Raw genomic sequence first — 12,896 nt, 5'->3', positions numbered from 1 at the left:
CTTCGAGTGGTCCCCGTGGGTGCTCCACAGTAGATGTTGGGCTCACACCAGCGTCGCAGATCGGAAATTTCCAGCAGTCTCCGTCGCGTCGCACATGCGCCGATGCGCGTTGGTCCTTCGCGCGCTTTTGGTCACATGCGCGATCTGGTCCCCGCCAGTTCCTTCTCAACCACCAACGGCTGCAGATGTCACCAATGCTCTGGGTTGTTGTGAGGGACAGGGCAGTCGCCATAGCTGCATAAGACAGGCTCCAATGCCTGAGAAAGATAAAACTGTGTTTTCTTACTGTTAATAGTTATTAGTTGATAGTTTAGTTATTACCATTGAAGTTGTTTGTGTTAGAGGTGTATATAGTTTAAAAAAAAAAAAGGAAAAAGAAGAAAAGGAGAGAAGAACAGAGGCGGCCACCTCAGGAGGTCTGCTATCTTAAGGCCGCGAATGTTATCTGCTCCAGGACTGATTAGCTGTTAAGTGCTCTATTAACGTTCAAAGACTTAAATGCCCGGGCAATGTCTTTGCAGGGATTTAAGAAATGTGAGTCATGCCATGAGGCCATGCCTGCCTCAGATGGGCATAGCAAGTGTATTCGTTGCCTCGGGGAGACCCACATTCCACAAAAGTGTCCTCATTGCTCTAAGCTTACAGCCAGAGCCAGAAAGGACAGGGAAATGAGGCTGAAGATGATTCTATTTGATAAGGCCCTCCAACCTGGGCCATCAGAGAAGCCCCACAAAAAGGAGCCCTCAGGGTCGCACAAGAGGAAGGCGGCTTCCCTAACCACCTCTGTGCAAAAGAAGAAGAAGCTCTCCCCAGCTCGATCCCTGCCAGTGACATCCACAAGCGGGACGAGCGGAGCAGAGGGCCCTGACCCGTTGGCTGCTCATAGCGGGAAGACCACAGCGCACGTAGCTGCACAAGGGCCTCCGACCATTAAGCATTTGGCACCAAGGGCCCCGCAGGCGCCGGAATCGGCGGCACCGGCTCCCACGGCACCGAGCATCGCGGCACTGACGGCACCAGAGCGAGGGTACCTGGCACGGGGCCCAACGGTGCTGGAGGAAACTACCCGCGCGGCACCGTGCACAGTGGCACCGAGCGTGGCACCGACTATGGTGCCGAGATCCCTGGCACCGGAGGGGGCAGCACCTGCTACTCGGGGACAGGGAAAAGCAAAGGCCAAAACCTGGCACCGCAGCCCATCTCCAGACATCATCGCGTTGCCTTTATCGCCTAGCTCCCCTGCCCACCCCGAGATACACCGGGCAGTGACTCCAACAGCCTGCTTCAGACCTCCATCCCCCTGGCTCAGACAACTTTCACCAACCTCCAGCAGGGATCCCTATGAATACTATCACAGAGCATCTCCGCCATTGTCAACGTCATCTCGGAGGTCACGCCCTTCTAGGCACCATATGTACACATTCCGGTCGTGGTCCAGATCTCCATCACCGGGCCCTTGCCCCTGTTGTTATGGCCGTCCTTACCATACTGAACACCGGCACAGGGGGTCCAGATCTGGGGGTAGATCCCCATCCACTCCTCGCCAACACCCCTTCACACAATTTCACTCTGTGGGAAGATCACAGCTTTCCCAGCTGCAAATCGGTTCAAAGGCCCTGGACCCCCCTCCAGAACCCTCAAAAGAGCGAGCATACGAACAGAGTCAGGAACCTGAGGAATTAGAGGAGGTATATCATAGCAATGCCTCCTCGTCCTCCCCAGATGAGGCAGTTGTCCCCGGGGCTATCTCTCCCCCGGATGACCTTAAGCAATTCCAAGAGCTGTTCAAGAGGGTAGCACAAACAGGACATTCAAATAGCAGAGGTGCAGGAAAAACATCATAAACTCCTGAAAAATATGAGACCCCCAGCTTCATCCAAGATCACCATCCCACTAGATGAAGCGATTATGGAATCAGCCACCAACATATAACATGCTCCGGCCTCCATCCCACCCACGAGTAAGAGAGCGGGTAAGAAATACTTTGTTCCAGCCAAAGGCATGGAATTCCTGTTTAGCCATCCCCAGCCGAATTCCCTGGTGGTTGAATCATCACAGCATAGAGCCAAGACACCCCAATATAAGTCAGGAGGGTCAGATGAAGATGCGAGGAAATTAGACCTATTCGGCAGGAAGGTTTATTCCTCCTCTACCTTACTACTGCGAATGGCAAATTATGCCGCACACCTGTCAAACCACAACCTCGACAATTATTCCAGACTTACCTCCCTCATGGATTTCCTTCCAGAGGACAAGAAACCGGTTCTGAAAGTGATTGTCCAGGAGGGCTACGCGGCATCATGGGCAGGAGTTCAGATTGCCCTGGATGTGGCGGACACGGCAGCACGTTCCACAGCCACAGCAGTGGTAATGCGTAGGGAATCGTGGCTCCAGACATCCGGTATTCCCATAGATCTGCAAACAAAAATCGTAGATCTTCCATTTGATAGACAAAGGTTATTTGCAGATTCAACCAACTCGGTCCTACACTCCAGCAAGGACTCGAGAGCCACGCTTAGGACCCTGGGTACATACACCCCCCCGTACAGGAGGAAGAAGTTTTACCCACAGCAAAGGCGTTACGCTTATCAACCCCAGCGCACACAATATCAACGGGGTTATGACCAGGGGTGCCACCAACAGCAGCAGCAGTATAGGGCCCCCAGACGTCGCCCCCAGCAGGGTCGCGCACCCTCCGGGCAAGCCCTGAGACAGCAAGTTTGACGGGTATGTCGAGGACTGCAAGATCAAGACCATCTCTCAGTGCCAATCTCAGCACGTTTCACCATGGGCTCAAACCGTTCTACTCTCAATGGCGAAACATCACTACAGACACATGGGTACTGGAGATTATAGCCACGGGATACATGATCCCCTTCCAATCACTACCACCACCGAAACCTCCCACCAGGTCCTTTTTCAAGGACCCCTCTCACAAGACAAGGTTAAAACAGGAGGTAGACCATCTCATGTTTATAGGGGCGGTGGAGAGAGTACTGGAACAATTCCAAGGGAAAGGCATCTACTCACGATACTTCCTAACAGAGAAGAAGACAGGAGGCTGGAGGCCAATCCTGGATTTATGGGCCCTCAACCGGCATTTGCGCAAACAGCATTTCAGGATGACTACAATTGCCTCCATAATCACGGCACTGGACGATGGAGACTGGTTTGCAGCCCTCGATTTACAGGATGCGTCTTTTCATATAACAATTCAGCCGGCACACAGACGTTTTCTGTGATTCACAGTAGGCAGGGAGCATTTCCAATACAGAGTTCTTCCGTTCGGTCTCTCTTCGGCGCCCAGAGTTTTTACCAAAACGCTGGCGGTAGTATCAGCTTACCTACAGAGCCAGGGTGTCTTCATTTTTCCATACCTATACGACTGCCTGCTGAAAGGGGCTTCGAAGGCAGAGGTCCTACACATGACACGCATCCCTACAAACACATTTGCCTCGTTGGGCCTAGTTATCAACCTTTCAAAATCAAAGACCGAGCCTGCGCAAAATATAGAGTTTGTAGGGGCACGCATAGACTCTATTATATCAAGAGTATGCCTGCCCGATGCCCGTTTCTGCGCCATCAAATCCCTGGTACAAGTAATGACGTACAGCCCCACAGTGCCAATCTTAACATGTCTACAGCTGTTGGGACACATGGCGACCACCACGTTTGTGGTACAGAATGTCAGGCTGCATATGCGAGGCCTGCAGCATTGGTTGGCGAGTATTGACAAACCAATAGTCCATACTGTCCACAGGGCAGTATCGCCCACAACGGAGGTACGAAGGTCACTGGCATGGTGGGTAGATCCCAAGAACTTGCTAGTAGGGGTGCCCTTCCGCCAACCACAAATTACGATTTTTCTTACGACAGACACATCCCACGTAGGATGGGGAGTGCACATCGGCAACAAAGTAACTGAAGGGCTATGGTCCCCTGCGGAAAAGACACTGCACATAAACATACTAAAGCTCAGAGCAGTATTCAGTGCGTGCAGACGTTTTCGAAAATACCTGCACGGCAAAGTAGTCGGGATAAATACCGACAACACCTCTACCATGTTTTATATCAACCAACACGGAGGGGCCAGATCTTGCGCGCTCTGCGCGGAGGCGGTCTGTTTGTGGAACTGGTGCATTGTCAACAATATAACCCTAAAAGCCTCCTACTTACCGGATGTCCACAACGTGAAGGCGGACCAATTCAGCAGATGCTTTGCGCTCACGCATGAGTGGCAGATCCATTCCGATCTGCTCCGACAAAGTGTTTCACAAAAATCGATTTGTTTGACACTCACAACAACAAGAAATGCCCTCAGTACTGCTCCAGAGCAGGCATAGGACAGGGATCCTTGGGGGACGCCTTCATGGTACCATGGAAGGGCCCTATATTCTACGCGTTCCCTCCCACAACACTCATCCACAAGGTTTTAGAGAAAGCCAAAAGGGAGAGAGCACACATGATACTTATAGTCCCAACCTGGGACTGACAGCAATGGTTCCCTCTGCTTCTGCGCATGTCATGCCGCCCACCACTCCCCCTACTGGTAGTGCCGGGCCTTCTCACGCAGGCTCAGGGGTCCATAGTGCACCCACATCCTCGAGGACTCCGCCTACAGGCATGGCTAATCCATGGCCCAGTGCCTTAGAGAGCACATGTTCAGAGGGAATGAAACAAGTTTTGGAGTTCAGTTGAAGGAATTCCACTAGAAGGACTTACGCGCAGAAGTGGAAACGATTTATCTCCTGGTGCTCTTCTAAGCAGTTAGCTCCTTTGGACGTCCCTATAACTGTAATTCTAGAATACCTGCTGGAGCTAAAACGAGACGGGCTCTCCCTATCCTCATTAAAGGTCCATCTCACAGCTATATCAGCGTTTCAACACAAAGAGGAAGGGCCAACCATATTCGCCCATCCTATTGTCACTCGGTTCCTAAAGGGGCTAGCAAACCTGTACCCCCCTCGGAAACTGCTACCGCCATCATGGAGCTTGGACTTGGTCCTCCACACGCTGTCGGGACCACCCTTTGAACCATTGGCCACAGTACCCCTCTGGTTACTTACCATGAAGACAGCCTTCCTTCTTGCGATTACGTCAGCCCGTAGGGTGAGCGAACTTGCAGCAATAACAGCAACGCCACCCTGCACAGTATTCTCAAGGGAAGCAGTGATCTTACGATTACACCCAGCCTTCGCTCCAAAGGTTTCCTCAGAGTTCCACATTAGCGAACCAATAGTATTGCCCTCATTTTATCCTAAGCCTCACAACTCCAGCAAGGAGGCGCGGCTGCACCTACTAGATGTGAGGCGGGCGTTGGCCTTTTACATAGACAGAACTAAGCCCTTCCAGAAAGCAGACAGACTCCTGGTGTCCCTCGCACCCAGGTCGAAAGGGGAAGGCCTGTCCTCACAAAGGATTTCAAATCACATTGTATGCTGCATAAGACTGTGTTTTGAGCTTCGTAAGACCCCTCTGCTAGTTCCACCCAGGGCTCACTCCACCAGAGCGATGGCGGCATCGACAGCCTTCTTCAAGGGAATTGCGCTAAGAGACATCTGCAGAGCAGCGACTTGGTCATCTTACGACACCTTCGCCAAGCATTATGCCATGCACCGGGTGTTTGATGAGGATACACGCCTGTCGACAGCAGTCCTTTCAAAGGCAAGCTGCACATAAATCGGGTACCCACCTCCTTTTCTGGGGTCACTGCTGGGTAGTCACCTACTGTGGAGCACCCACGGGGACCACTCGAAGAAGAAAGAGAAGTTACTCACCTGTGTAGTAACGATGGTTCTTCGAGATGTGTCCCCGTGGGTGCTCCACTACCCACCCGTTCTTCCCCACTTCGGAGCTCTGTTTCGTGTTTTTCAGAAGCATCCAGGGCAGTTGGTCAAGGAACTGGCGGGGACCGGATCGCGCACGTGACCGAAAGCACACGAAGGACCGATTGTGCATCGGTGCATGCGTGACCCGACGGAGACTGCTGGAAATTTCCGATTTGCGACGCCGGGGCGAGCCCAACACCTACTGTGGAGCATCCATGGGGACACATCTCGAAGAACTATCGTTACTACACAGGTGAGTAACTTCTCTTTTTTGTGTAAGTTGGGGGGAGAGGGAACCAGGCTGCTGCTTGGTTCCCAGTTCCCCTCCGCTTCCAGGACTGGGAAACTGACCAGCCCACTAGGGCTGGTCAGGTTCCTGGCTGCTTCTCCCTTCCTTCCTTCAGTGGTGTGGCTGACAGGGAAGACAGAGGGAAGGGGCATTTAGTGTGTCTAGCTGCTCACAGCTAAGCAAGCTAAAAGCTTTCCCCCTGCTTTCCTCTAGCCTGTCAGCTGACAGCTGTGCAGCTGAGCAGAGGCGGGGGTAAGGGGCCACAGAGCAACTTCAAGTTGTATATAACTCACGTTAAAGCAAGATACCTGCAACCTGAAGCCGTGCATTTTGAGGGTTTATTGTATCTCAGAGAACTCTCATGGAAGGGGTGGAGCTAAAGACCTTTCATTGGCCTATAAACTGATTTTTTGAAAATTTATTTTTCAGCTCATTAAAATATTTATTAGAACAAGCCTGGCTAACTGGATAAAAGTGAGGTTTTCAAAAGCACTTGTTGGCCCAGTCTGCTCCAATTGAAGTCAATTGTGTTTTTACCAGTAACTTCAATGGGAGCAGAATTAGGACCACGCTTACTTTTTGAAAATCCTGTCATGAAGGATTGAGCTTTAGTGGTCTCCTTGTTTTATACATACGCAAATCGTAGTGGCTTAATTACGGGTTTGTCTTTAATGAACAGCAACACCACCTGTTCATTGAGGCAATCAGGATTTTTTCACTATTTATCTATCTATTACTGTATCATTCTGTGTATATTGTCTTACTATATGCATAGATTGTAAATTCTTCGGGTGCTGATTCTGGATGATAAGCTGGAATGACTTGTCAGATACACAGGAATAGATGCTGTAAGGCACTGCACATTTGAGAAAATAGATTAGTGAGTCTTTCCTGTATTGCTGAGTGGACTAAGATACAAGTTTGCTCCAGCACTTAATCCTTCTAGGAAACAGGTATACTGTTTAGCTAGCTTACTGAGCTGTTTCTCTTCAGGATCCTTGCATGCAGGCTATTGTAAAGCAGTGAATATGATTGCTCTATAATGGAATCAATGTAGCAATTGTAGACTTTGAAAGTGGAACGTGAGGCAATTCAGCATTTTAAGTTTGCATTTGCTTGCACATCATAAATTATGATTTTTCAATTTATATAATGTTTTTGCAGGGAGACATGTCATGATCATCTGTACGAGATATGTTCATTGTCTCCTCATTGACAAAAACAGAGCATCCTAACTTCTAATGTTCTTGTGTTTCACGATTTCTTTCATAGTTGATAACGTTATCTATAATATAGAGTTTGGGTTGGAGTGTGTTTCAGATAATAAGCAATTCTTTAACCATGCTGGTAACAGTACAGGAAATGTTAGTTATGGGCTGCAGTTGTCCAATGGAATCCTTTTGCAAACCCATGAAAGGGACTGTAAGTATGTGCAGCATGGAGAGGATGAAGATGTAGGCAAAGAGCTAGTCTTGTCTGTTTCCTGGTGGCAGTTGTTCACAATCATCTTTTCTGTTATTGTAACATGTAACCTTTTGTGGTGTGAGAATCTGTCTTTCAAAGAAAAGAGGGGAAGAGTAGTAGTGTTTTGTAGAGTCTTAAATTGTATGATACCGTCTGCAGTGTGTGTTTTCCTCAGTAAAATAATAGAGGAAATGCACAGTCTTGTCATCTAAACATTGCAAAGGTACTATTAATATTACATTGAGTTGGCCTTCCAGGTGCTGTTGTTTGTTGTTTGTGTCTTTGAGAACGAATGCCAAGATAGCACTGCCATGCAAAAGAGAGTGGCATTTGCATGTTGGAAAAGGCTACTTCTTCTAATCTGCCCTCATTTGCTGGGTTACTTTTCCCTGCCTTGCATCACATACCTCTCAGAGACCGATGGGTTGCCTAGCCAATTTCCTAGCTATGATAGGAGTTTCCATCCTCTCTAGCAATTGGATTTCTGTGAAGTATGAAAAAGCCATTCTGTAACAGTTGACTTTTGAGGGAGTTTCCTAACCCTAGCGTGTCTTGTTTTCTCTCATGAAAGATAATGGTAACCTTACTGGGAACAGAAAACATGTATAGACTCTCTTCAAAATGGCATTGCGGGGTTTTGATTAGGTATCAATGACCTGTATTTCAGATTATTTCCTTTTGTAAGAAAAAAATATGGATTGCATAACTACCAGCACCATAAACTCCATTTAGAACTGATCATAAAGCTAGATTCTTTCTGTCTTGTGCATCATTACCTGTAATAGTGATCCTGCCATTGAAACTAAGTTAGTAGTTCCATTGATGATTTTATGAATAATAATAAAAAGAATCCAGCTGACTCTGTGGTGCCTCAAATTGCAGAGCAGGCAAGCACAAAAATGAGTAAAATAATTTAGTGCCACTTCAGTGATATATTTAATTGTGGCTTAAATTGTTAAGCTTTAAGTAGCTGTCACTGCAATTTAGTCATTTCATAACCATACTTTGGGCTCGATCCTGACTTATGTTATCACCTTTTGGTCACCAAAGATGCACAAAAGAGCCAGAAAGTTGCCTTAAAGAGGCAAATGGAGATTCCTTTTGCGTTCCTGCATGTCAGCTCCCACAATGTCGGTGGCATTGTCTTAATAATGTGAACAGAGACTCCATAACTATTATGAGCAATTGATAAACTGTTTACTTTTACCACAGGAATGCCGTAAGAATGAAATGCTGCTATCTAAGCTGAAAGCCAATTCTTCCTGAAGAATGCCTTTAGCCAGTGAATTTTGTAATTGATCGGTCTGTAAATGAATACTTTTTGGTAACAGTGATAACTGCTGCAATGCCTAAAAACATGTATATTGCTATATGTCTTTATTTTTCAATCCTGTAATTTGTTATACACTATTTCATCCAGAAGCTGTTTGTTCATAATCACCTCCATTACTCAGTAAAGAGTTCAATGCAGTATAGTAATTTAGAAATGCTGTCTAATTTTATTTATTTGTTTTTTCACAATGGGGAAGAGAGGAGTATTTTGTACTTTGGATTAAAGACTGCACTAATTGTAACTTCAGGAAAAAAAATATAGTAAGTTTGTAACATACTTGAAAAAATAAATGCAGACATCATGAAGTATAGTAAAATGCAGTGGTTTGATAAATGTAGCTAAAGGTGAAACAAAGAAAATTGTTTTTTTTTCACCTGCTAAGAAAGTAGATTTTACTTCACTTTTACATTTTAGCCATAGATAGGATTTCAGAGAGTAAGAAATATCATTCCTGGTGCTGAAGATTTAAGCAAATAGATTGTAACATGCATAATTCCCTAGTGTAAAATTAGACTTCTGTATTTTGAGTTCAGCAGGTATAGCTGTTGTATACCACTTTCTTTGATACTTCAAAATTATGTGGAGGGGGGAGTGCTGAAGTCATTCCAGACAAATTGTTTTAATCATTCAGACCTTTTGAGTGTCACTGGTTGGGTGGAAAATGCATCTGTCAAAACAAATTATGTGTCCGATGTAATTTGGAAAGATTAAGTCTAAACTGTATAGCAGCTTTGCAGTCAATAAAGCTCTGCCAATTTTATATCAGAAAGAATAGCCCTGAAAATTCAGAAAATTTGTTGAACCCCTTGTGAATTTTTATATAACCTCTGTATACAGTATTTAAGAGTTCAGACAGCTTGTTATACAAACCAGGAAGTTACTTGGACTAGACTTACCAAGGTATAATACACCCTCTTTTGCTTAAAAAAAAAAAAATCTTCATTTTGTTCTGTAACATGGATGACAGTGCTATTAAATTACTGTCTATGGCAGATAAATGTGAAATAAAAATGTTTGGGACTCAATGACTTGCAGCTGTTATATTTATCTTTTCTTTAGAAGCCTTAACGGATTATTGATAAGGAATGTGTAAGACTATTTAGACTTGTATAAATGTGCACAATATCTCACAAACTGGTGTATCTCCTTTGCAGTTTGTTCTTAGTACCTGTGGACATAGCACTGCATTTTAAGTGAGGGATCTTTTTAAACCAGGTGTGGGAAGGTCATGGAAATTCTTTTTCTATTGTTTTAAGCTTTTTTTATAACCATAGAATGCTGTGTTCAGTGCCACATATTGGCGCATCAGTAGGCTCCTGAATGGGTCTGTCAGTCCATCTTGAAAACGAATACACAGTAAATCAAATGTCTTCCACATTATTCTAACTGGTATAAGATTGTTAACAGATGAACAATATGATCTACACCAGCAGTTCTCAAACTGAGTTGGAACCTCAGCATGGGTCATGCATGACCAGTGTTCCATCCAATATATTCCATCCATATGCAGAATAAATGTTATGTCCACAGAGGCATGTGCAGATGTGTAATGCCAGTAGAAATACATGCTGCTGGCTGTGGGCATTCTGCTAATCAACTGAATGGCACCTGAATCTCTTCTGGGTGGCCACCCAAGTTGCACAGTGGTTGCAACCTCATTTTAATGGGGTTGCCAGAGTACAGGGTCAGACTGGCAGCAGCTGGTGTCTGTGGCAGAAGTCCAAGTCACACCACACAAGGCCAAATGCTTCAGTTTCCACTATGGATGGTGGGGCCCAGGTTATAGGCCCCCTGCTTGGGGATGAAACCCTTTGGGCCCCCCTACCTCCCCCAAGGTTGGTGAGGTTCAGGCCTCAACTTTGGTTCCCCACTTCCTAGGTTGTCAGGGCTCAGACAGGCTCAGGGGTTGGTCCCCCACGCCTGGAGACACATCATTTTTATTGTCAGAAGTTCATTCTGATGCAATGAAGTTTGAGAACCCCTGACCTACACTGAAAACCTGCTAAAGAAGCAGCCTCAGCAACAGAATCCATTTTCAGTCATAAGACTTGTAAAACCTGTTAACTTCCAATATTAATAATTAGATTTTTGGGGGGAAAATTTGACTCTACTACTGAGGCAAGCTTCTCTTTTGGATACTGCACAAAAGTATTGGAGAAGACTGGTCTAAGAGTGTAAAGGTGTTGTAAAGTGATCATGAGAAGGTTAACTGGGTTATCCTGAGTATTACAGTATGAGGCCCTGCTCTACCCTCTTGTTTTCTAAATGGGAGTTCCCATGCCCCCAGACCCAACACACACACATGCTTTCTGAGGGATCTGCTTGAACAAAGCAGCAAGTTCCCAGCCTGCAGCCCTTCTGCAAAAATAGGGCTCTTCAAGACAGCAGAAACAGACCTATGGAATTAATCCCTATGGTGAGCAGCTTTCAATTTAGACCTTGCCTGTGCTAGCAAACAGAATGTTAAAATCACTTCACACAATGATGTAGAACTATTTCATCTTGAAATGAGAAAAAAAAAAACAAGAAAGCGCTGGGCAGTAGTCTGGGGACTGGGACCTGCTTAAGCTAATGAAATGTTGGCATACAGAATGCTTTGGTTTTGTGTGTGTTCAGTGGTTTTGGGAGTTACCCAGTCTTAATTCTCATGACAGAAGTGTGCAATTGCAGTTTCACCATTGAGTAGAAAATGCAAACATGCAATGAGAAGAATGAACTCTTTCAGTGCATGTCAGGATGACCTTGGTCCGGGAGCAGCATCTGCAAAGAACTGGTGCCTTTTGTTCTCATTGATTTAAACTGAGAGCCACTCACTCATGTTTCTGGATTGGGCACACAATCCAGTTGTAAAACTCTGACCTCAGTGGCTGCAGGATCAGGCCTACATAATTATTACATCAGGTGGGAACATGCATGTATAATTTTTACCAGTGAGAGATCTGCGTGCGGGTTTACATATGAAAGACACTTTTGTCCCAATCTAATCATATAAGGGAGAAAGAGAAGAAATCCTCTTTGGAGTTTCATGGTAAGATGGTGGACTAACAGCAGCAATACTGTGTTTCTATTATGCAGGGTTGAGGAAGGATATAGGAAAGCAGCACAATATACAATCAAATAACAAAACAGGAAAATTTGTGAGAGTAAGGGAGAAAAATGATATTGTGGGCTCTAAAAGAAATTGTGGAGATGGGCTCAGTCTATAAATACTATTAGTGTTACAATATAAATGAAGGAATGAAATATCTTTAGGCTTTGAAAACTGTAGGAAAAAGAGCAATGGCTGGAAGGCAAAGTTTGATTAGACTTTAAAGATCTGAACCATAAGATCAATTGAACAGTCAAGCAGACTCCCCAGAGAAATGGAACCATTACTTCAAAACTCAAAATCAGATTAGATAAGACGGTTGCAAGGCACAAGAAGCAGTTCTGTAAAATGCAAGTCTGAATTAAATCAATCAAATGGTTAACCAGGGAAAAATCTGCTCCCCAGCGGAGTGTGTGTGTGTGGGGGGGGGTAGATTATCTCACATCTGCTGAGCTCTTTAGACCTTCCTCAGGCCACAGTCAAGCAGGATTCTGAGATAGATGGTTTGTAAATTCCTGTCTTGAGGGCAGGAGGTGGAATATATATTCACAATCTGTAAGGAAGTCAGTAAGAGCTACTATATACAGTAAAAGCTCAGTTATCTGGCACCCAGCTAATTGGCACATTGGGTTAACTGGCATGCCGTGGGGCTGGCTGCCATGGGGTCAACTGACTGGCTGGTGGCAATGGGGTTTGCCTGTATCTCTGTTCAAGAATGCCTAAATAGTAAGAGCTAGGCCCGTCAAATGTAGCATACACCTTTCTCTTCTCATAACTTAAAACAACAAGGGTTTGGTTGTTTCAGGAAAATGAGATGGGCCTGGAATGGAATTGCTTCTCTCAAAACCATACAGAAAAGGTGAAAGGGACCATCCAGGACTGCCCCAGCCCACA

The 12,896-nt window shown here is 45.7% G+C and overlaps 1 protein-coding gene across 5 annotated transcripts in view; it reads left to right on the top strand.

The window, feature by feature from the left end:
• The window catches only part of CCDC93 (CCC complex scaffolding subunit CCDC93), an 83,084-nt gene extending 73,069 nt beyond the window's left edge, over positions 1–10,015 (top strand). For 2 of the 5 annotated variants that reach the window (XM_075001570.1, XM_075001568.1), the window contains one exon: positions 8,794–10,014. In XM_075001570.1, the coding sequence (XP_074857671.1) occupies positions 8,794–8,847 (54 nt within the window). In that variant the 3' untranslated portion in view covers positions 8,848–10,014. Of the gene's footprint in view, positions 1–8,793 lie in introns of all 5 variants that reach the window. The other 3 variants (XM_075001572.1, XM_075001571.1, XM_075001569.1) reach the window with 2 other exon arrangements.
• Positions 10,016–12,896: the final 2,881 nt, after the last annotated feature.

This window comes from Carettochelys insculpta, chromosome 8 (assembly GCF_033958435.1).
Source record: "Carettochelys insculpta isolate YL-2023 chromosome 8, ASM3395843v1, whole genome shotgun sequence".
Classification (NCBI taxonomy): Eukaryota; Metazoa; Chordata; order Testudines; family Carettochelyidae; genus Carettochelys; species Carettochelys insculpta.
Note: the sequence above shows the minus strand (reverse complement) of the source record. Positions and strands in the feature narration are given on the sequence as shown.